This window comes from Kogia breviceps, chromosome 13 (genome assembly GCF_026419965.1).
Source record: "Kogia breviceps isolate mKogBre1 chromosome 13, mKogBre1 haplotype 1, whole genome shotgun sequence".
In the NCBI taxonomy this organism is placed as follows: Eukaryota; Metazoa; Chordata; class Mammalia; order Artiodactyla; family Physeteridae; genus Kogia; species Kogia breviceps.
The window spans coordinates 228341-253709 of NC_081322.1; the positions used below are offsets into that span (position 1 = coordinate 228341).

Here is a 25369-nt window from a genome sequence, read left to right on the forward strand (position 1 = left end):
ATGCTGACTCTCCACCTTGCTCTCTGCTACACAATCTCTATGGATAGGTTATAATACCATCAGTTAAGTTTCCACCTGCTACATTACAATCATGTTGTCAGTCCTTCACGAGGTGATATCACCTTCACTAGATCTGTAGGTATTTCAAAACTCTTTAGGTTCACACTTATGTTCAATGTTTTGATTTATGTAACCAAAGATGACTCATCACATCTATTATATGTAGACTGCTGAGCTTAACTTTCAGAGAGCAACAAGTTTTCTCTATTTCCAAATTTTAGTGATCTACTTCACTCGATATTACTGCTAATACTGCCTTAAAAGGAGGGCTTCCCTGGTGGCGCAGTGGTTGAGAATCCGCCTGCCGATGCAGGGGACGCGGGTTCGTGCCCCGGTCCGGGAGGATCCCACCTGTCGCGGAGCGGCTGGGCCCGGGAGCCTGGAGCCACAACAGTGAGAGGCCCGCGTACCGCAAAAGGAAAAAAAAAGTGGGGGGTGGGGAAGAGCTCTTTTACTGTTAGGCAAGAGGCAGTGAAAAGTTGAAGACACAGAAAAAGGAGTAGAAACAGGAAGGGGGGCGGTCTCTAAATATTAGTAGATTTCATTATAGTCCCTTTATTAATTCTTTCAAAGTACTTTTACTGAGAGCCTGTTATGCACTAACTGCCCTGCTGGGTATGGAAAATACAAAGATAAGACATATCTATCCTTAAACTCAAAGTCCTGTAAAGAAGAAATATTATTTATTCTTATCCTAGATCAATGAACAAAGTGTTAGTTGCCGAGGGATTCAGAAGAGGAGGGAGGCTTCATAAAGTAAGTGATACTTTAAAAAAGTATTTTACGAAAGGTACTTGACAGGTAGAGAGAGAGGCATTCTAAAAAACTCAAGCACCTAAGAACGAGGGTGACACACTTCTGGACTAAAACGGATTAAGTCGCCTTCGTGGCCTGCAAAGACTCGCATGCTCTTTCCAGCTTCACCTCTCACTATACAAAATACCTGTGCTACTCAGGTAATGGAGACCCATCCGAGGCATCAAGGCTGCAGAGCAACACGATTAAATCTATCAGCAAGGCCGTATGGATAAAGAACTGGAAAATGCAGATTAATAGAAAGATACCAGTTAGGGGCAACTGAGAGAGACCAATTACAGACTAAGAGAGAAATGATGAAGGCTTGATCTAAGAAGGTGGCAGAAGGGATAGAAAAGAAAGACTAAAAAGTCACTGAGAGGTAGACTCAGACTCTGGGATGGCTCGAGTCTCCAGCCTGGGTCGAGGACGAACAGGTGAGTCAAATGGAAGCAAAAGGACAGGTTGGTGGGACTGAGAGAACACGACTTTGTTTGCAGACATGAGTTTAAGGTATTTGACAGACTCCCACAGGGAAATAACTAAAAGAAAGTGCAACTTGTGATCCAATCCAGAACACAATCTAGGTTAAAAAAATATACACTAACCAATCCGAAGATGATCAAGCTCTGGTGTGAAGAGTCCAGCAGGGTAGATTTTGATCAAAAAGTAGATGTATTTATTGTTGGGAAGAACTGGTTCCTTGAACTCTGAGAACAAGGAATCAGATACAGGTGTATATGGCTTCACAATTTCAGTACCTGGAAAAAGTCACAACAACGAAATTCAAATCTAAAAATCTAAATGAAGATGAAGCATACAAATTTTATGATGCTATCAGTATATATTGAAAACTGTACACTTAACGTGAACTTAATTCTATGCTCTATATGTATGTAGTACATGTATATATAGCCTAAACCTATGTGTGCTGAGATAATTTTATCAAATCAGTAATCTACCCATAATATAAATAATCTGTTTTTATTAAGCATGGCATAAGGTGATGGGGTTTTATGTTAATAAACTTAGACAACCATCTACACCATCAGCATGTACGCTTTGTAACAGGCCACAACAAAAACGGCATTAAAAGTTTACACAGAGGGCTTCCCTGGTGGTGCAGTGGTTGAGAGTCCGCCTGCCGATGCAGGGGACGCGGGTTCGCGCCCCGGTCCGGGAAGATCCCACGTGCCACGGAGCGCCTGGGCCCGTGAGCCGTGGCCGCTGAGCGTGCGCGTCCGGAGCCTGTGCTCCGCGGTGGGAGAGGCCAAAAGTTTACACAGAGATGCAAGAAGGTACTTACATAATAATTTTAATTATACACCAAATTTTTAAAATATTTTATTTTATTTTAAATTTATTTATTTTTGGTCTCACCACACGGCATGCGGGATCTTAGTTCTCCGATCAGGGATCAAACCCATGCCCCCTGAAGTGGAAGCACGCAGTCTTAACCGCTGGACCACCAGGGAAGTCCCCATACACCAAATTTTTACCAATGGATACCAATGGCCAGTGGGGTCATTTGAGTTCCAGGAAGGGAAGAGTTTCACTTTTTACTTTATATATTTCGAACTGTTTTAACAATGTAATATTTTATATATTCCTCTGGTAACTGAAAAGAATGTTAATCCAACTACTTCTAAGACTATAAGAATAAAAAACAGGGTAAAATTAATGAGAAGTCATATTTTAGCTAGCCAAGTTCCAAAGAAAGAGGAGCCACCACATATTGGAAAGAGCAAAATTGTACACATGGTTCCATCACATATACAAAAGTTAATCTCTGTGTAAATTGTAACACATTGGCAATAGCCACACTGGGGAAGAGACCGGCTACTGAATGATAACGTGGCATCGGCGATGATGAAGAGAAAAACTGCACAGTGCCCTCATAATAAACCATCCTCACCAAATCCTGGCTGGTAGTCTGTGAGGCTGATTGCTGGAAAGGCTAGGAGGGTTAGCTCCTGCAGTTCCAGAAGACGGAGAAGATGTTAGACGTCGGTAAGAAAGGTATTGAAAACAAGTAAATGAGGGAATTTCAGGACGAAAATGAGAGAAAAAGAATTTACACAGTAAGGAGTACGTGTACAGAGCTTCTTATACTAGTGGCACATGCAAGGAAATCATTTATAATCATCCACTCACTTTCAGTTCTATAAATTCAACTTCATAAATGACAGACCCGTACGTGGCTAAATAAGAGACGTCAGTGTGTGTTTCTGGCAGTCGTCTTCACGGAAGACCACCTGTGTGTTCCCTCACCTCTTGCCTTTAAGGCTTTGCTAGTAATAAATTACAGTGCTGGTGGCACTGCCTCTGTGACTAGGGATAACTTCTTTGTTCACACAGGGACGCAGCACAGCTATAGTTCCCGCACGTAGGATCGCTGCATCCACAAACCTAGAATCTGGCTATCGCTAAGTCTGGCTGCCCAGAAACGTCTGATTAATAAGCTAAATGGGCGCTTCCTCGAGAGATCAGTACTGATTCCGAACTGCTTACCAAGGAAGAAAATGATTCCGCAAAAGCCTCTGCTTGCCTTACCTGTAATAGTGAGCTTGAAGTAAACATGCTGCCCAGTTGGCACCTCAAGATGTGTGCTTGGTGGCAGCATCAAGCAGAAGAGCTTCGTATCATGAGTCACGTCTTCCTTGGACATTAACTGGCACTTTCTGTAGTACAAACCTAGAAAGTGACGCATCTTCCCTCAGTGATGAATAAATTCAATAAGAAGCACTCTCAGACCTACCGCGCAAAAACACGGGCTCAGCTTTTGCTCCTTAGTGAGCTTGAGTTTCACTAACAGGCCTAGGACATTTAAAAAATTCGTCAGTATTTTGAAAACCTTATAGTGTTAGTTTTTTTTCCATTTTCTTTCCTGTGATATCCATTTTCTAAAACCTGCAAGTACTTCTGTAATTTGAAAAATAAGCTCTATAAAATGAGTATTATTTCCTCATGTCTGTTGTTATAGCATGTTAAAACCATTACAGCCTAAGAAATTAAAGTCTAGTTTATTTCTTCTTAAATTTACTTTTAAAAATAATTCCATCCTTTAAGCCTATAACAGCTACATAATTAAATTGGAGATGTGAAAAATATTTGATAATCAATAAACTCATTCTAAATTCTTTTCTTACAGACGGAAAAGTCCTGAAACTCAAATACTTAAGGTTTAACAATACCAGCACTATTCAATAACTTAGAAATATTTCTTTGATAAAGGCAGGAAAAATATACATTCTTGTGTCTCTGTATCTGTGTATTATACACACACCAACAAAATTCATATGTGTATGAATTATAGAACATTTCAATGGTCAAAACATGATTAAAACAAAAAATAAACTTAGGTTTAAGGGTGTAAAGTTCTGATTATCTGGAAAATTAAGTGAAAAACTGAAGATGCCAAGTTTGTGGTACTAAAATACAAATAAACAAAAGGAATCAAGTGTTTCTATAAATATGGGAAATATCTGAAATTAATACCCTAAGCTCAGGAAATATTATTTGTATACAGAGCAAAATAATACCACTTGGATTGGAAGATCTTGTTACACAAGTTCTGAAAGCATGAATATTTTCACTTGTAAATTTTCTTTTGGATGTAAACAGCATGCCAGAGTAGACTTTGTTTCACAATTTCCTCTCTTTTATAGAACAGCATTTACAGAGATGTCAGGAATTAATCCTAATAAAGCATCTTATTATCCTAATTATGCTCTTTTTTTTAACCTAAAAATATTTAAGTAGGTGCAGAAAGATTTACTCCAGACCTTAGGATGTGAAGGTCCTACATCGAATAATGAACGGTTAGTGGAAAACTAAAATTCACATAGAAGCCTAAGAAATCATTTTGGCCACCGTTTCACCCAGTTCTCTTCTTCCCTTGTCCCTTTTGCTCCCGAAGACCCTGGTCACTAAAGCTCTCCACCTGTCGCCACGGTGGCTCGGTGCGCACATGAACTTAAGAGTGCATCGCCGCCGGAGCAGAGCTTAGACCGGATCACAGCTGAGGGCACCGCCCCAGGGTTACCCGGGAAGGCCTTATCCAGCACTGGACCCACAGAGGAGCAAAGGACCTAGGCTCACCCCCAAGAAGATATGAAGGTTTAAACAATCTCCTTACCCCTTCCTCTAGACCTTCCTGGGACCCACAGTGGTAACAGAATATGAGACCCCCATCTGTATGTCTAAATACGTGAGAGTTACACACCAGACAAATAACTGCTAAATAAAATATGTCCTACGCTGTACCCTGAAATATACTTTCATAATGTCCTAGAAGGCTAGGTTCGAATTCAGGATTCTTGAACTCCTCAGAGTTCCACGCAGGAAGATGGCGGAGGGATGGGAGCTGCACCCCCTTGACTGCCTATGGCTTGACCCCCGTCTTCTCAGCCCCACTGTCTGACCCTGAGTGGAGCCTTGTGCAGGCGTGGACGCCCCAGCCCATATGTTAAGGCTCATCTACTTGCTCTCTCCATAAACAGCCTTGGCCACGTCTTGGATGGAAGAGGATCTGGGGCCATTTGGGCAGGAAATTCTGGGGTTCCAGATACCCGGAGGGCAGTGGTTCGTGAAGGAAAGCGCCTGAACTCCAGGTGGAGAATTCTTCACCTGCACACTCCTCGTCCTGTGCGAGCCGTGCGGCTGGAGGAGAGCCGTTGTGTTTGCCTCCAAGCACGGAGTCCAGGCCAGGTGCCCCTCCTGACGATCTCACCTCTAGCCTTTACCAGAAAGCATTTGCTAGAGTAAGCATGCACCTCCTTGACTATACTTAAAACACAAGGAAACTCTGGGTTCCAGTGACCGACTGGCTTTCCTTGTTAGAGAATTAACACAGTGTTCCTGCTATTTAACACCACTGAGATAATTTCAACATCTTACCGATAAAATAATAAAACTGCCATAATTTCACAAGGTCGTGCTAACAACAGGTTCTAAAAGTCTCACGGAAAATTTAAGAATGTTTTCGTCTTTCAGTTGCACTGAGGAGAGACGTATCCCAGGCATGGACCTGAAAAATGGGGGCAAAGGAGTATAAAGCAGATGCACTGACGACTTCAGTCTGGATAATGCCCGTATCGGAGTGTCAGGTTTTCGGTTTTATAAGCATAATTATACAAGAAAATGAGAAACTGAAAATAAATATGAGATGGTGAAACAAAAACAGAAGACAGAAAACTGTCTGCCCAGAAACCTCACTTCTTTTTCTTTTAATCTTTATTTTTTTACTGAAGTACAGTTGATCTTCAATGTTTCAGGTGTACAGCAAAGTGATTCAGTTATACACACACAGACACACACACACACAACACACACATCCTTTTTCAGGTTCTTTTCCATTATAGGTTAATACAAGATATTGAATATACTTCCCTATGCTATGTAGTAGAGGTCCTTGTTGTTTACGTATTTTATATACAGTGGTGTGTATCTGTTGATCCCACATTAACTTCTTTTAATAACATACATATAATATTGATACATTCAGCATAACACTGAAATGCTGAGGATAATATGATAATTTGGGTATCCTTTTTTCTTCTTGTTGAAAAGAAACTATAGCTTTCCTTCTAAAGAGCAGACTTTCACAGGCTAAAATAAAGACAAAGTTCAGTGGGAAAGAGACGTGAAAGAGAGCACTGGACTGGGAGTCCGTACTGCCTTCAGCCTGTCCTTCAGCTCCTTCCTGCTCCTAGTACACTTTCTGTTTTTCTGGCCATGCTACACGGCATGCGGGACCCGAGTTCCCACACCAGGGATGGAACCTGTGCCCCCTGCAGTGGAAGTGCAGAGTCCTAACCACTGGAATTCCCCCTAGTACACTTTTTTTTTTTTTTTTTTTGCGGTACGCGGGCCTCTCACTGTCGTGGCCTCTCCCGTTGCGGAGCACAGGCTCCGGACACGCAGGTTCAGTGGCCACGGCTCACGGGCCCAGCCGCTCCGTGGCACGTGGGATCCTCCCGGACCGGGGCGCGAACCCGCGTCCCCTGCATCGGCAGGCGGACTCGCAACCACTGCGCCACCAGGGAAGCCCCCTGGTACACTTTTAAAGCACCTATCCACTCTCATTTTCCCTGCTGGAAGCAGGGGCTTACAGAAGTTGAACGGCTTGCCCAAGATCACAGAGTCGCTTGACAAGATGTGGATGGGGCAACAAGTTATGAGAGCTACTCGCCCCAACTCACGGGCCTTGTTCAGAAAGTTTTGGTGCTAAGTTCCTTAGCACCTTCCTCCTTATTTTGACCACATCAGTTCAAGCATAAATGTTTATAGATTATCCCTCCACCCTTTACAACTCCCTACTAACTATTTAATGTCCAAATTAAGGAACCAGTTCAGCAAGTCACCATCCATCCCAGGTACATCTCTTCTTCAACATCCCCAATTCCTACCGTTCTGATCAACCACAGGGTTTCTTAGCACTCTTTATTTACTACTTTCAATTACCTAAATACAGGTGTCCCCCGCTGTTCGAAGTTTCCCTTTACGACACTTATCTTTTATGAAAAATCTACATTACTACCTGCTTCTCCTAACGGAAAGAAATCCAAAGAGGATTTTCACTTTTATGAAAAACGGTGAAAAGGTAAAGTAGCATTCAGCGACTGTTTTGCAGTGAGCTGTTACGGAGGCGGCGTGCACCCCGAGCACAGAGAGCAGCGCCCCAAGCGCCTTCCCCGGGAACTACACCCAGCACCTCAGCCTTAAGCCGTCACAACTTTGGACGGTGCCTGCGAGCATCTGCACTTTGTCTCAGTTTACCTCGTGCATCCGTGAGCTAGATGTGTCCTAGGGTAACTGCTTCTTCCCTTTACACCGTTTCCACTTACGAAAGATTCCACAGGAAGGCTCCACTTTTGGATAGTGGGGAAACCTGTATGATTTACTTACTTCCTAATTTGCAATCTATCTTTACTCATGTCTTCCTCTAAGATCTTCCTGAACCAACATAGGGCAAGCAGTTAGTGGAACTACACACTTAAAAAATGCTCCAATGGAAAATAAATAACTCCAAACATCAATACTAACATCTACAATACTTAAAAATATATTGATATACATACCTAGATATGTCCACGCAGGAAAATCCCACAACCTACAGCCATTCAATTCAATAGACATTCCATTTAGAATCTGAGTTATGTAAGGAGGGAAATCCTATATTACATTAACACCTTGGAAGAGGCTCAGAGCAAGACATGATACTGTTTCTTAGCTCAATTTTATCAGATGCCCGAAAGGGTGAAGCCATATGTTGCTGAGACCACTCGGGTTTCTGGAACCTATTAAGGTTGAATAGAAAGCCTGCACACTTGGGGGGCCTTGCCCTGGGAGACATTTTTCATATGCTGTGGTGATGGGCTGGAGAGTTATTAATGACTGAACGAGATTCTAGTAAAGCGCCGGTTTCTTCTTAGCTGTGTATCATTTGATATAAATGGTTCACGGCCAGAGACCAGGGGCTGGGCTGTGAGAGGACAGAAAATCTATATATTGGCCTCTGCCCCCGGTTCCTGGCACAGGGTTCCTAAAACTCTCATAATATCCTAAGCGATAAGAACACTGGAAGCGTCTCTTGTTCTTTATACAGTAGTTCCCCCTTATCCATGGGGGATACATCCCAAGGCCCCCAGTGGATGCCTGAAACTTCTGGTTTTTTTCCTATATATATGTACATATTATACAGTTGTACTTTATAAATTAGGCACAGTAAGAAATTAACAATAACTGATAATAAAGTAGAACAATTATAACAATATACCATAATCAAAGGTATGTGAATGTGGTCTGTCTCCCTCAAAATATCTTACTGCACAAACTTAATGCCGTTTTCATCTTAACTACGTCTCCACCATGAACCGTGGCAGTAACTTTTGCAGTTTAAAGTACAACAGCAAAACTAGCACGGACTCCTTTTTCCTTCTTCACAATTTCACAGAGAGGATTTGTTCTCATGGTAGATCTCAGCAACCTCATAATTTGATTTTTTTTTTCCTTTCCTTGTTAAGACAAGAACTTTCACCCTTTCACTGAAAGGAAGCGCTTTATGGCTTCTCTTCGGCATACTGGAATTGCCAGCATCACTTCCCTTGCGCTTTGGGGCCACGACTAAGTAAACTAAGGGTGACCCGGACACACGCGCCGCGGTCCCGCGAGAGCTGATCTGATAACGGGGGCGGCTACCGAGCGACAGGCGGGCGCGCCGCGCCGGACAAAGGGACGATCACGCCCCCGGCGGGGCGCCTGGAGATCTCGTCACGCCACTCAGAAGGGCGCACAAGTTCACACTTACGCGTTGTTTATTTCCGGAACTTTTCATTGAATATTCCTGGTCCACGAGTGACTGCGGTAAGTGAAACCTCAGAAAGCAACACCACAAATAAGGGGGGAGCCACTGCATTTGTCTTTGACCCTCATCTCTAACACGGCGTTCCTAGCACCCTTGTAAATTCCTAAGTCATAAGGGAAGCAGGAACATGTCTGTTCTCACGAGGTGACTCGGGGGGGGGGGGGGGCTCCTGGGTGAGCGCCGGGCCCCACAAAGACTCAGCTATGACAGAAGTGTGGAATTTCCGGCCCCACGCCCCACCCTCTGGAGAGGGGAGAGGGGCTGGAAATGAAGTTAATAAGTGATCACGCCTGCGTGAGGAACCTCCACAAAATCCCAAGAGCAGGGGGTTTAAAGGGCTTCCAGGCGGGCAAACACATCCGCACTGGGAGGATGACAGACCTCAGCTCCCCACGGACAGACGTCCCTGTGCTCGGGGCCCTCCCAGACCGTCTCTCACCCTCGGCACCTCTTCCGTCGGGATGTTCATCTGCATATCCTGTATCGTATGCGAGCTACTCTGGCAAATTCATCAAGCCCAGGGAAGGGGTCTTTGGAACCTCCCATCTACAGCCAGTTGGTCCGAAGGGCGGGTGGTAAGCTGCGCTTGCCACTGGCGTCTGACGTGTGTGTGTGTGTGTGTGTTGGGGGACGGGGGAGGGATCATGTGGGACTGAGCCCTTAACCTGTGGGATCCGATGGTGTCTCCAGGTAGACAGTGTCAGAACTGAGTTAACTGGTAAGACACCAGCTGGTACTGCAAGGAACTGCTTGCTGTGGAGAAAAATCTCCATGTATTGGGGACCAGCAGTGTCAGAAGTGAAGCGTTCTGTGTGAACAGTAAAGGAGACACGTAGGAGAGAAGGACAGCAGGCAGGAAGTGAGTTTTCTTCCTACACAGGAAAGAAGAATCTGAGTTTCCCCTTTACAGAATCTGTCCCAGTTCATACAGCAGGGGTCAGCCTAACTTAGCCTCACCGGCTGTCTGTTTCTGCCCAGACAGTGGCCTTGGTGAGCAATGAACCTGCGTGCAGGGTTGCTGTTCAGAACACCTGAGAACAAGCGGAGCCTTCAATAGCTCAGGTGGTAGAGCAGAGGTCTGCAGGGCACTTGAGAACAAACTCTTTTCTCAAGAACTATACAAACAGCTAACATTTTTGACTATGGATAAAATAACTCAAACCCATGAAGTCACTAGAATACCTTCCTATGCTGAAGAAACAACAAAGTTTCAGTTATTATATACTTTTTAAAGTATTATATAATTGCATTTATTTTGCTGTTTTTAAAAATTATGCGACCTTTTCACTAACTTTGGTAAGACTTCGACTTAACCTCTAGTAAGTATAGTTTTATCATCCTCACCCAAACCACTCTTGAATATATGAATAAGAATACGTTCGTAACACAGCTTCGAACACTAGGATGATAAATGTGTATGGGCACACATTTTTCCATATACTGGGGTAAAACCTAATGAAGCAGTATTAGTAAATTGACAATAAAGCATAGATTCCTTTCTGTTTTAACTATTACTGTTAAAAATATACCTAAAGTAGGCCTCCCTGGTGGCACAGGGGTTAGGAATCTGCCTGCCAATGCAGGGGATACGGGTTTGAGCCCTGGTCCAGGAGGAACCCACATGCCGTGGAGCAACTAGGCCCGTGCGCCACAACTACTGAGCCTGCGCTCTAGAGCCCGCGAGCCACAACTACTGAGCCCGCATGCCACAACTACTGAAGCCCGCGCGCCTAGAGCCCGCGCTCCGCTTCAAGAGAAGCCACCGCAATGAGAAGCCCGCGCACCTCAACGAAGAGTGGCGCCCGCCCGCCGCAACTACAGAAAGCCCGCGCGCAGCAAGATACCCAACGCGGCCAAAAATAAATAAATTAAATAGATTTATTTTAAAAGACATTAAAAATTATTTTTTTTAAAAAAAATATATATATATACCTAAAGTGCATTCAGGTCTTTTACTACCTCACCTAGACTGAAGTGAGCTGAATCCTTCTTTCAAAGTGAGGATTTATAGAGTTAAAAATTAGCATTAAGGTACGGGAAAGGAGGCTCTCTCTTCAAGACTAGATGCAATGGGGTCCACATCATTTAGCAAGGTTGTCACGAGATTTGAACATTTCTGTGCTTATCACTTTTCCTCAGTTCCAGAACTAATAATTCAGCCAACATTATACACTGAAGTGCCTGAACTGCTTGAATTCTAAGTTTTTAAACTTCTCGTATTCCACCTTTCAATACAGTAAATAATTTCTTACTCATTTACCGCCTGCCCCGTCTATTCCGTGTTTCTTCATATTCAGGCCATTCCGCTAGAAGTAAGAAGAAGACGGCAAAATACCAAAGCATCTTATAGTTACTGTGCAAAAGCAACAACTTTACACCTGCTGGGCTGAGCAGACAGTTTGAGAGAGCAAAGCACAGTGAAGCTTCTATCTGCTATCCACAATTTTTTCTTCTTCTCCAGCAATTCTGAATGCTTGTTTTAGGCAGCAAAGAAACACGCATGCGCAGGCAAGGAAGGGGAGGGGAGGGGTGAGGGCGGCTCTTTCCACCCCTGCAACAAGAGCTGCGGTTCGCTGTGGCGGCGAACGGCCTGCTTGCAGAATCACAGGCTCCACAGAAAGCTTCCAGTAGGTAACTGCTCACAGAGTGCTGACAAGCACATTTACACCCACAGACAGTACTCCAGTGTGGGTGCACGCACGCACGCGTGGTGTGAGCGGTTAGGAAGCCCTGATCAAAGTCTAGTTCAAACAGTGAGAGACTGCCGTTTTTGTAGCTTAAAAAATAAATACCGGGCTTCCCTGGTGGCGCAGTGGTTGAGAGTCCGCCTGCCGATGCAGGGGACACGGGTTCGTGCCCCGGTCCGGGAGGATCCCACGTGCCGCGGAGCGGCTGGGCCCGTGAGCCGTGGCCGCTGAGCCTGCGCGTCCGGAGCCTGTGCTCCGCAACGGGAGAGGCCACGACAGTGAGAGGCCCGCGTACCGCAAAAATAAATAAATAAATAAATAAATAAATAAATACCAGTGATTCCGTACAGTTCAACTTGAATGATAAAGACAGTTATAGAGTCTCTATATATTTAACCCAGAGGTTTATAAACAGCTGCTGACATATCACAATTATGACACAATTTTTTAAAATCTTGTTTATAATTTTGTGTCCCAATATTCGTTCACTGAGTTGTTTGCTGGCAAATCTGTGTAACTGCCTTTGTCTGGTGATCTAAGTTCCCATCTTAAAGGCAATCACAATTAAAATAAAGTTTCGGTTGGATACAGAAATAGCAATCCAATTATCTATTAGTTTCTGACTCTCAATAGATACAAGTTTGTCAGTCATCTCACACACACACACAACTACTCACTCATAATCTTCATCTTTGGGAAGAAGAAAATAATTGGAAGCGCCCAAGTTACAGATGGTAGTTTGGTTCTAGTCATATAATTTAATTTACTAACTATTACAGCTGGATTAAAGGTAAAAACGAAGTAGTTTCTCTTCTCGCATTATGTTCTTTGCTACATTTGAATCTTTTGTGTAAGTAAATTCTAGATTTGACATGAGAAGGTAGTGCACTAAGTCTTCAACTTACACGCTTATTTTCAAACTTAAATTTTTTTTTTTTTTTTTTGCGGGCCTCTCACTGTTGCGGCCTCTCCCGTTGCGGAGCACAGGCTCCGGACGCCCAGGCTCAGCGACCACGGCTCACGGGCCCAGCCGCTCAGCGGCACGTGGGATCCTCCCAGACCGGGGCACAAACCCGCGTCCCCTGCATCGGCAGGCGGACTCCCAACCACTGTGCCACCAGGGAAGCCCCAAACTTAAATTTTTAAACTAAGAAATTTCAGTAAGAGGAAGCCAGCATGAAAACCTCCTTGAAAACCAAGGAGCCACGTGATAGACTGAACATTTGCAGCTACTGACAGCAAGTTAATCATAATACTCTGATCATGTAAGTATTCAGCTTTGCTAGTGTGGAAAATAACTTATAGCTTTTGTCATGATTTAAGGAAGAGAAAGGACGAAGAAGAAATTATCTATGCTAATTCTGTCAAACAAATTAAAAAAAAAAAATCCCCTAAACTCTGAGTCATTTCCCAAAGTGGAAAATCTAATTCACTGGAAAATACATGCATGGCTCTAATTTCAGACAAGAAAGCTAAAGGAAACTACGGTGGTTCATGATTCAAGCCAAAATTTATGGCAGGGATGAAAGAGTTCATGGAAAGCCTCAGGAAATTATAGAAAAGAATACTTGAGCAATGTTAATTCTATTTCCAAATGGAGGTCAGCCTGGGTTCTCAGTCTCATTTATTTCTAGGACTTAGCTTTTACCTGGTTTGCTATGATTTTCCAATCACGAGAGAGTCAGATAATTTCAGGGCAACCGATTTCACTTTAATAATATCTCTTTGCATTTTCACTGTCTTTTACCTATTGTCTTCTGATCTGCTACCTCACTCAGTTATTCCTCTATGTTCTCTCTCCCTACCTTGTACCACACAGTTGAGACCTCCTGCTCTGGGAAAATGACTGTATTTGAACTTTCCCACATATGGCTTACATTTTCTTCCTCTACCACCTGCAAAAGGTCTGGCACAATAAGTACCCAGTAATGATACCTGGAAAGCCCTTCATAGTTTTTTGGGGGTTTTTTAAAGCCACTTACAAAACATTGCTTGATATTCACCTCCTTCATTCACGGAGAGTCATTTAAGGTCAAATTCATCCACATCTGTTTGTTCACTTAAGGTAACCTTAGAATACATTCAGGTTTGCACTGTGTAACCTGCTCTTACTGGCCTATTTCTTGATACAAGTATTCTTCAGTCTCATGTTTGTGTATGTTCTTTCTTCCGCCTGGGAAGATAATTTCTGATGCCTTTTACTTGTTTCGTACCACAATACCTAAAATAGCCTTCTACACACAGTACGTGCTCAAAATACAGCTGCGTGATACTTTTCTGAAAATTAAAATACTATCCACAAATATATTTTTATAATTTTAAATATTTAAAGATGCTAAACTGAGTACATGCAGTTAGTTTCTTCTAACCCCTCCCTAAAATAACAGCAAAGATGGCTTTTTTTTCTGTGTGTGTGTGGTTGTTCTTTTAAGGCCTAGCCTGCAAGAACAATAAGAACAGAAATTAAGAAGCAACAGGGGGCTTCCCTGGTGGCGCAGTGGTTGAGAATCCGCCTGCCAATGCAGGGGACGCGGGTTCGTGCCCCGGTCCGGGAAGATCCCACATACTGCGGAGCGGCTGGGCCCGTGAGCCGTGGCCGCTGAGCCTGTGCATCCGGAGCCTGTGCTCCGCAACGGGAGAGGCCACAACAGTGAGAGGTACGCGTACCGCAAAAAAAAAAAAAAAAAAAAAAAAAAAGGAACAGAAGTTTGGGAGCTGACAAAGCAAAGAGACGACTGGTAACTGACTCAGCAGACTCGGTAAAGCTAAATCCTAAGCTAGACAAACAAAAAGCCAAGAATCAACGCATCTGTAATATGACATCCCTTTGAGGCTCAGAAATTGGCAGGACCAAGTATCTCTAGAATCAGAGTGAAGGCAGAGCTAAAAGCACTTTCTGGAAGAAAGTTCATTTACGAAGCCGAGATGCCGTTTCCCCCGCGTTCTGAAGTCCTCGCCTACTTCACACGGCCACGTGACTGATTCTCTCCTCTTCTGGCAAAATATCAGAATTTTGCTCTCTCCGTAGAGGGCAAAACAAAGGGTCTCTAGATTGGGTATATGTTATAGGCTGAACTGTGTCCCCCTCAATTTTCAATGTTAAAGTCATAACCCCCAGTGCCCCAGAAAGTGACTATATTTGGAGACAGGGTATTTTAAAAAGTAAGTTAAAATGAGGTCATTATATAACATTATATAACTAAGCCGATGTGACTGAGGTCCTTATAAAAAGAGGCAATAGGGACACAGACAGAGGCAGATGGAAGACCGTGTGAACACAGCCACCTGTAAGCCAAGGAGGGGCCTCAGGAGAAGTCGACCCTGCCAGCACCTTCGTCTCAGACTTTTAGCCGTCAGACTGTGAGAAAATAACATTCTGCTGTTAGGCCACCAAGTCTGTGGTACTTTTTCACAGCAGCCTTAGTAGACTAATATAGTATACTAGGCACAAAAAAAAAAAAAGTAAAGGAAATTAAGTTTACAGATATCCCGGCCTTCTTTTCCCATATAACTTCTGAAATGCTGGATGCGAGGTAGAAGACTGTTTACCCTAGAGACTCTGACAAATTACTGGCATCAGACTTTTCCCGAAGAAACCATCCAGCCACACAGTAAATATTACTGTCAACAAGCCACACCCACATGCACAGAGTTTCCAATCAGCTTTTAGAGTTCCACCCTGAAATACAAGCAGATGGTCAAGGATCAGCAGACATTCAGAGAAAGCATCTAATATGAAAGACAGACCTAAATAAACAAACTGTAGGAACAGAGACTACACAGGGAGACAGAAGGTCTCAAACACTATAATTCTTAAAAAGAGAAGACAGAAAATAAGATGCTAAAACAAAGGAACAAAAATCAAAAGAGTTCTCCAAAGTTAAAAATATGAGAGTAGAAATGAATAACACAACAGCAGAGCTGGAAGACACAGCTGAAGAAATCTCCCAAAAAGTAAAAGAAAAGGACAAAACTGCAAATGAGAGAGAAAAGACAAGATGATTAGAGAACTTGTTAAGAAGGCTTAAAGTAACACTATTTCTAGAAAGTAAGAACAGACCACGGAGGGAAGAAATATCAGTATTCCTCAGGCCTGAGGGTCTTAAGTTTCCATAATGGAAATATTCGCAAAAGAGGATGAACGTTAGGCACAGAAGTTGAAAGCAGACCCCCCATTAAGGTATATCAAACCGTGAAATTTCAAAACTCTTGGAAGAGGCAAATCCTACCAGTTTCCAAAGAGAAAATATGGAGTTCATTCACTTTGTGAAAATTCATCAGGTAGAACACTTGTAATATGCACCTTTGCCTGTAAGTGTTATAGTTAACATAAAAAGCTTTAAAAGGAAGCAAATGAATGGTATCATCCTTTAGGAATAAACTCAGAAACTGGTTTAGGTAAGCAGAGAGACAGTAAACGTGCCTTCTCTAACAGAAAAAAACTAGATGTGCCTACAAGGCAGAAACTTAACTAGTTTGTGCACCTTTTATATATAAAAAAAAGCAAAAAACCTCAAGGAGTGAATGGTTGGACAAGAGTTTGAGTGGGTTTCTACATTTAGGTATCATTACCTAATGACCTTTGTTATGTCTAAACATTAGATAGCAGAGTCAGAAATTTAATTTCTGCTTAGAAAAAAAAAAGGAGGATAACAGACACAATGTCCCTTTTCAACTCCTTAGAGAGATACAAGGACCCTTTGGCTCACTCCAAGTGGCCTTCCGAACTCTGACACAACTGAGCCACTGACACAACATTTTAATTAACCCAGGACTCAAAATAATAGCACAGCCTACCTGTATCTTTCTTTGGAATAAGTGAATTATGATTCTCCAGGGGATGACCAAGGCATTTCCAAGAAGTATTCTCTTTTTTCTTCAGGACAATCTCTATTTTTCTCACATTCTCAACAACTCGCACTGAAAAGAAGATAAATTCCATTTGTATTCATTGATACTAAATATAAGGTTTTACTTTAAAACCAATCTCTCTCAAACAACCCAAATGTCCCAATCACATATGAATGACACTGAGCATTTGTGAGATAAATAAAATTTTGTGTACATGTTCATCAAAATTGTTTATGCCTTAGATGGTGTTAAATCCAGTTTATGTTAGATTCAGATTAACTTCTTTCAAATTAATTTACCAAGGGCCAAACTCATACATAATGCTAGTTTTCATACAAGCTCAAATAGAGCCATGGCAACTAATTAACACATAGCTTTAAAAAAACCAAAAACTTAAATATACAAATTAGCCATTGAATGGATCCACAAAAGCAAATTTAATTTATACTCTTTTAACATTTCTTGGGATCTGAGGGGTTCTTATGAGTGAATTCAGTAAACCAATATTGAGCCTAATAAACATAGAAAAAGCTTCAGGAGAATGAATCCCAATAAAGTGCCTGTCAATCTTTGATAATTAAAAATCTTTTGGATTCTCTTTTTATTTTTGAATGTTTAAAATAGTTTAGAATACATGAGTACAATAATAAAATAAACTTTTGAAATTGATTAAAGTTTATGAATTGCATGTGCTTGTAAAGATCTAATGTATATTTCTTTTTGTCTTTAGAAACAATGTCTTTCCTCACTGTAAACACGTAATTCAGTAGCAACTTAACAACTTTTAAACACAGACTAATCAAATAAATTCAAGTCAATGAGCACTGATCTGAAGCTTAACAAACATAAGAAGTCCTTGACTTTAAAGAGCTTAATTTATACAATTTACAGAACTTACTATGGTATAAAGAAAAGGGAAGGTATAGAAGCAGCGTAAGGTACTGTGACAGTACTTTAAAACAAGAAACCACGTGTCTATATGAATCTAGAATGGAATATTATTCAGCCTTTAAAAAGGAAGGAAATCCTGCCACTTGCAACAACGTATGATAAATCTAGAGGGCATTATATTAAGTGAAATAAATAAGACAGAGAAGACAAATAGTGCATGGTATCATTTATATGTGGAATTTTTTTAAAAAGTCACACTCACAGAAACAGAGAGTAGCAAAATAGTGCCAGGAGTTGGGGCGGGGAGGAGGGGGGAATAGAGAGAGCTTGATAAAAGGGTACAAACTTTTAGCTACAAGATGAATAAGGTCTGAGGATCTAATGTAAAACATGGTGACAACAGTTGATGACACTGTCTTGTATAATTGAAATTTGCTAAGACAACAGAACTTGTGTTCACACGCACACACACACACACACACACAAAGGTAAATATATGAGGTGATGGATGTGTTCATTAATTTGATTGTGTGAATCTCTTCACAGCATATACCTTTATCAAATCATAACATTGTACACTTTAAATCTTTAAATATATTGTAATTTTGTCAATTACATTTCAATAAAGCTAACGAAAAACACAAAAAACAAGAAACCACCATTCTTTGATGAGTCTGCTATTGCTAAACAGCTGTGTAAAATCCACATTGTGCATTTACATGCAGAAATATTCACAATTTAATGTGCTCTGTCAATATTAAATATTTGAATATATACACCTAAGAAAAATTTCTCTGGTCTGGTCAAGTATATTTCTACAAGCTGCATGTCAGGAGTAGGGCCAGAAGGAAGAATGGGGACAGGAATTTATTTTCTAAGGAGAGGAAAAGGACAGGGCAAAAAGACGAGATGAAAAAGGGGAAAGAAAAAAGGCATGGGGGGAACTGAAACCAGAGGGAAGAGAGTACATTTAAACATTAATGTATATGCTTATATAGAAAACATCATGTCCTTGTCTGCAACATGAAAATATACAAATGAATAATAAGACAAATGCTGTCCATCCCCCCATGTGTGTGTGTATACGTACACAGCTAAATTATTTTTGGTAGCTTACCAGAAAAATCTTCCTGAATCTCATGACTTAGGGCTGGAGAAAAAAAAATTTCAGTTAAGATCCAACTTCAGTTCCTATGGTCTACAAGCACCATATAAGATCATTTAAATGGTTCTTTCATGCACCATTTCAAATCTCTCAAACATATCCTGAGAAATCAAAAGAAAGAAACTGAACACAACCAAAATACTGTATTCAATGTTTTGAGACAAATTACTTAAATATGTATCTTCAATGTTTCCATTTCTCTCCCCATTACCGAAGGAGTAAATACTCAATTGCCCACAGGTGGATAACGCAGACTAGTGCAAGAATAGTCCCAGACTGACAATGCTACGAACCAAGGAAGGAGCAAGGCAGGGAGAGACAGCCCGTGAAGCACACATACCCCAGGGTGTGCACGTGCGTGTGTGAATACAGGCCGGGACTGGGTCTAGCTCAGCGCTTCCTTTCTTACCGTTCTCTAAGTTGAATATCCATTCAGTTATTGAAAAAGAAAATTACTGGGCATCTATGCGTGTTACGCACTTTCCAGGTGTCACAGCTGTCACAGTTCGTAGAAGAGAAAAATCCCTGCTCTTACGGAACTTACATTCCAGAAGGGGGTGATGCAAGAAGTACTTTTACAAACACCTGCTCTAAAGTTCACTGTGTTAATACAGTTATGTGGAACTTAAAATTCTGCATTATTTTAGTCCTTCTGGTTTAATATTAGCAACCAGGAGTTTCACATTTTTGACTGTGGAATTTTTGTTTTTTATGTGTGTGCAAGATACAGTTAGCTACAGTGTGAACAGAACTAGCCATAAAGTATTTGAAACATAATCAATGCTGACACAGAGGTCTTCCTTAAAGAAAAATCATGACAGAGCTAATGAATAATGTATACTTTTCTAGACATCTGAGTTTTTGATTAAAACTCTCCCTAAGAGGCAATACATATTAGATCTTATGCTAGCAAAAAATAGGGTAGCATGTATTTCTAGAAGAAATGTTTAAGATTTGAGGTTGATTAATGAATGGGGGGAAAACAAGAAAGAAAAAACATTTATCAACTCCAATCAAATTCAGGACTAAAGGTCCTTCATTAATACGGTAAAGCCATGAGCTGAATCGCGAGTCATCTGAGGCCTGGAGAATTTCAGTCTCCGTTTTGCAAAAGTAAATGAAATGTTCTTTACATAAGAATGTGTGCTTAAAATAGTTTTCTTCTTGCTGTTTTGGTTCGTTTCATTTCTACTTGCGAACTAGAATAACATTACCTTCTTTAAAGGAGAAAAGGATGAACTCCTAGAGTCATTATGGGTGAGAAATGGATTAAGAATCTGCTACCTTGATTCTAGATTTTAGTCCTGATTTCTTTCCCCCGATAGACCTGTAACCTCTCAAAACAGACAGAAGCGAACTGTATGGTAGGTCTCTGCCCATGAAGGGACAGGCAGCTGAGGGGTACAGTATAACCTTGCAGCTGGCAAGAGACAGGCTGATAGAAGAGCTCCTGGTGAAGTCTACTCAGCCAGAGCAGGCGACAGGCAGGCCTCCGGAGATGTATTTGCAGGTACTAAGTTACAGAGTCTTACAAAACTGGGCCAGCAAGTATTTCATATGATTATTGATTTTGATCGCACCTGACTGTTTAAACTTGGGAAAAGTGAGGTTGTACTGCCATTTGCTAGCGCTTTCCTTAGTATAAAGAAATAACAGAAAAAAAAAAAAAAGATCAAAAATGACAAACCAAAATGACAATGGCACATAAAATGTTATAGGTACCGAGACTCTACACCAGTAACTACTATACCTAAAGGAAACAAAAGTTGTTTCCATTAATACGGGAATAAGGTACTTACCAATATGTATAAGATATGAATAATCCTTGATAACTGTTTCTGCTCTAAAGGAATTATCCCGGTGATCAGCTATTACTGAGTCTAAATTGATATCCTTAAATGGAAATCGAAAAGAGAAAGATTAAAAAGTAAACTTTTCACCAAACTCCTATTACTCTACTTGTAAGCTGATCAGTGGACGTTCATATGGTACTTATTTACAGAACCCACAAGCTAAATACACGTTATTCCTGTTTTTTCCTCTCTCACGCAACCCAGTTCTTCTCCTTCAAAGCATATATCACAATTTTAACTGTGCATTTGTCTATGCTTAATGTCCACCTTACACACCTGTCTTTAAGCTCCAAGTGTAAGCAGCACAATATTGCCTTCAGAAGACTGCTCAGCACCAAGTAGGTGCTCAAGTATTTGTTGAATAAATAATTTGGAAAAAAAATTAGAATCAGACAAGAAGCCAAGATATTTGTGTTCATTTTTATCTTTCCACTATTATGTGACACTGCGCAAATAACACAACCTCTTAGGCTCAGCTTATCAAAAAAATAATAATAAATTCACTCACAGATTTTTAGATGTCTCTAACTTCTGCACAGCGTTGGTGCAAGTTATCTTGGTGCCTGTCGTTTACACCATACACGGAACACGTTATTCCACAGAGAAGCCCCCCCACCCCCTTAATCATGCATCCTCTGCGCTTCAATGACGTCACCGACGAAAGCACACAGACCCCACCCTCGCCAGGCCCCGTCCTCTGGCTTCGGGCCTGCTTGGTCAGGAGACAATACCGAGAGGGAGTGGGAGACGGGACAGGAAGTGCCTCTCTGCGCCTCTTGGCTCTTTCAGGCAGAGGCTGGTCACGCCTGCGGAGCCATCAAATCCTGCTGCAGGGGTAGGAGGAACTCGCCAGCTCAGACGTGGCTCTGCTACTACAGAAGGAGCATGAATTCTCAGAAAGTCCTGGCTGCCAGAACTTCTCTTTAAGCCTCCACAGCTCCTCAAGGGTGGGAACCTTGCCAGTTGCTGGAGGACGTGTCTGGAGATGTTGTAGGTGGCCTGCTTACTTATCTGATTTCCCAGCTGGGCTGTAAGCCTGGGGAGAGCTCAGTCTCTATGAATCTGGCCCATCGTTAGGTTCCTGGATTCTACGATGGTGTTGAAAATGAAGCAGGGATTCAATAAATACTTCGTGAACGAACTGACTCCTTAATTTTAATTTTCAGAGGGCATTAACTGAACCCCGTTAGCGGCTTAAGCACACTCGGCTCCAGCGGTACAGCCTCTCCTGTCTCTTGAATTCCAATGGAAGTGCGGGAAATTCGTTTGTATGGTGAAGTTAAACTGGGACTCTCACTGCTGTTATCCATGCTTAAACACAAAAAAACCCACAGAAGAGCACATAAAATATGCTTCTTCCTAGTTTTTTTTTTCTTTTTCTTTTTTTTTGCAGTACGCGGGCCTCTCACCGCTGTGGCCTCTCCCGTTGCGGAGCACGGGCTCCAGACGCGCAGGCTCAGCGGCCACGGCTCACGGGCCCAGCCACTCCGCGGCACGTGGGATCTTCCCGGACCGGGGCACGAACCTGTGTCCCCCGCATCGGCAGGCGGACTCCCAACCGCTGCGCCACCGGGGGAGCCCTTCCTAGTCTATTTTTTCCCTAAGATGCTATGGCGTGGTTGTTAAGAGCATATACCATGGAGCCAGCCTGCCTGGGTTCAAAATGCTAGATCTGCCGCTTACCGTGTGACTTTGGGTAAATCACTTAATTTCTGTTTCCTCATCTGTAAAGTAGGGGTAACGAAAGGATCTACCGCACAGAGTTGATGTAAGTTAATATAAGAAGAGCTCTTAAAAAAGTACACCTGCGCATACCTAACATCTATTATTTACTTTTTTGTTTTTTCTGATCTTAAAAATGTGTTTACCTTCTGTTTAGTATATATGACAATGGTGACTAAGGCATCTGTTTGGAACCAGTCATAGCTGTAAAATATTTTAAAAAGAATAAATAATCATGTGCAGTAACATATATTAAGTCATTAAATATATAATTTTAAAATATATACAATTTTAAAATATAAAATATGACACAATAAATATATGATTTAAAACATACAGTTCAAAATCTACAGTGAGAAATATATATATATATATATATATATATATATATATATATATATATATATACCTAGAGAAATATATTTCTCTAGGTAAAGTTTTTTTCCTAAATAATCAGGGGTGTTACCGTGAAATAATAAAGCAATTATTTCTCAGTTTAAAATACTTATACTTCCACGTATTCCAACTTGGATAAAAACAAACAACATCCTTGACAAGGCACTTTTTCTAAAGGTTACACATCTAAAATTCCTTTTATCAGAGCAATACCACAACACGTTTTCTGAAGAAGCATGACAAAATCTATACGCTTATTACCTTCACTCCTCCCTGTCACAAATATATTATTACTCCTCCAGAAATTAACTCACCAAGGATGCTTAATGGTCAACAGTAAAAACTTAAGGAAAAACTAAGTCTTCGGTTTTGTAATAGCTATTGATCGAACTGATTCTGTTTTTGCACTTTCTACCTGTATACAGGCCCCTAATGTGAAAGCTGGGAGGTATCCTGAGGCCTTTAACTTAAAATTGAATATGAAATAATTTAACAGGTATAGCAAGTAGAGCTGGAAGCTGCTGCTACAGACTCACAACAGGGCGAAAGGTGGTAAGAGAAAGACTACAAATAACACACATAACCCTAAGGGCACCTGAAATATCACGAACAAAAATATACATGGATTGTGTAATTTACTAAGACAGGCGTACAATACATTTTGAAGGATTTCCATTAAAAACTGATAAAGCAAACTAGACACACAAAAAATAGAATAGTTGAATAAATTATGGATATTCTATGATCAACTTCCATCATATGATAGAATACAGACAAAAAATGCTTTTGCAGAATCTTTCATGACATAGGAAATTGATCACAGAATATACTGTAACACCACCTTATCAAAATAGAATAGTATGGAAATAGGTGTGACATGAATAAACTGTGTGGAATAAACCAAATATTAAGAGTCTATATCCAGGGTTGATGGGATTACAACTGATTTTATCACTTTCTTTTGTATTTCTCTGTATTTTCCAAGTTTTCTACCATGAATGTATATTTTATAATCAGAAAAAATAGTTCTGAATAGTTCTTTTTTAAAGTTGTGGTGTTTAAAATGGTTTAAACTTCAGTTATGTCAAAAATTCATATTTATGGAACAGCTCATTCTCCAACAATGCCTGACAAATGAGGCACTACAGTTCTTGTGTCAAAGAAGCATAATTAATATAATAAGCAATAAATCAAACTTAGTGCCATTTTTTTAATGTGTATATTTTGGTGTAGAACTGGTTAAGCTTTAAAAAAGTAAAACAAGAACGCATACCTTGGAGAACTAGGCCCTTCTTTGGCAAGTGGATGTGTCACTTGGCTCTTGGGAAGCATGCCTTCACAAAGAAAAACAAACAAAATAGCTATAGTTCATCTGTGTAGCGTTTTTCTTCCCCCCCCCCCACCTTTTCAGTAACCTTCTTATTGAAATATTATAAAAGGACACAAGGCATAAATGTACTGCTCAATGGATTTTCATAAGTAAAACACACTCCTGTAGCCAGCACCTCCCTTTGCCCCCTTCCACTCAGCACCCCTCCCCCAAGGGTAACCACTACTCTCTTAACATCATGATTAGTTTTTGCCTGCATTTGGCCTTTATAAAAAATGGAACCATAAAATACGTTCTCTTTTGGTCTGGCTTTTTTGGTCCAGCCCTATAGACGTTTCAGTTAATGTCAAATCAGCATGATTAATAGTAAACAATAAATCAGGTCTGGAGCTTTCTGAGATTTTTATCCAGGATGCTGAATGCATCAGTAGTTTGTTCCTTTTTATTACTGAGTATTACTACACTGTATGAACATACCATATACCAGAATCTATTCATTCTCCTGTTGATGGACATTTGGGCAGTTTTTAGCTATTACGTTTAGTGCTGTTATAAATATGTTCTTGTACATGTACCTATACATTCTTAAAGAACACCCATCTACATTTCTGGTAGGTATATAGGACATGGATATGTTTAGCTTTAGTAAATACTGCTAAACACTTTTCCAAAGTGGTCATACCAATTTACACTTTCTACCAGAAGCGTATGGGGGCCCTGTGGCTCCACCACCTTGCTGACACGTGGTATTCTGTCTTTTTGCATTTTAGACATTCTTGTGGATGTGCCCCAGCATCAAATTTTATTTTTTTTATTTTTATTTTTTTAAGATTTAATTTTTAATTAATCTTTGGCTGCGTTGAGTCTTTGTTGCTGTGTGCGGCCTCTCTCTAGTTGCGGTGAGCGGGGGCTACTCTTCGTTGTGGTGCGCGGGCTTCTCATTGCGGTGGCTTCTCTTGTTGCGGAGCACGGGCTATAGGTGCGCGGGCTTCAGTAGTTGTGGCTCACGGGCTTAGTTGCTCCGCGGCATGTGGGATCGTCCCCGACCGGGGCTCGAACCTGTGTCCCCTGCATTGGCAGGCGGACTCTCAACCACTGTGCCACCAGGGAAGCCCGGAGGAGGGAGGATCAGATCATGTAGGGCCTGGCTGGCCTCAGCTTTTCCACTGGGCATTTTTTTTTTTTTTTTTTGGCGGTACGCGGGCCTCTCACTGTTGTGGCCTCTCCCGTTGCGGAGCACAGGCTCCGGAC

At 41.4% G+C, this 25369-nt stretch overlaps 1 protein-coding gene across 1 annotated transcript in view; it reads right to left on the reverse strand.

The window, feature by feature from the left end:
- Nucleotides 1-25369, reverse strand: part of CYB5R4 (cytochrome b5 reductase 4) — an 87574-nt gene that overhangs the window by 14626 nt on the left and 47579 nt on the right. The window contains exons 6-12 of the mRNA XM_059083904.2: nt 24062-24122; nt 22539-22596; nt 20617-20710; nt 18770-18802; nt 16708-16830; nt 3409-3549; nt 1464-1616 (exon numbers count right to left, since the gene is read on the reverse strand). Of these exons, the coding sequence (XP_058939887.1) occupies nt 1464-1616; nt 3409-3549; nt 16708-16830; nt 18770-18802; nt 20617-20710; nt 22539-22596; nt 24062-24122 (663 nt within the window). The remainder of the gene's footprint in view (nt 1-1463; nt 1617-3408; nt 3550-16707; nt 16831-18769; nt 18803-20616; nt 20711-22538; nt 22597-24061; nt 24123-25369) is intronic.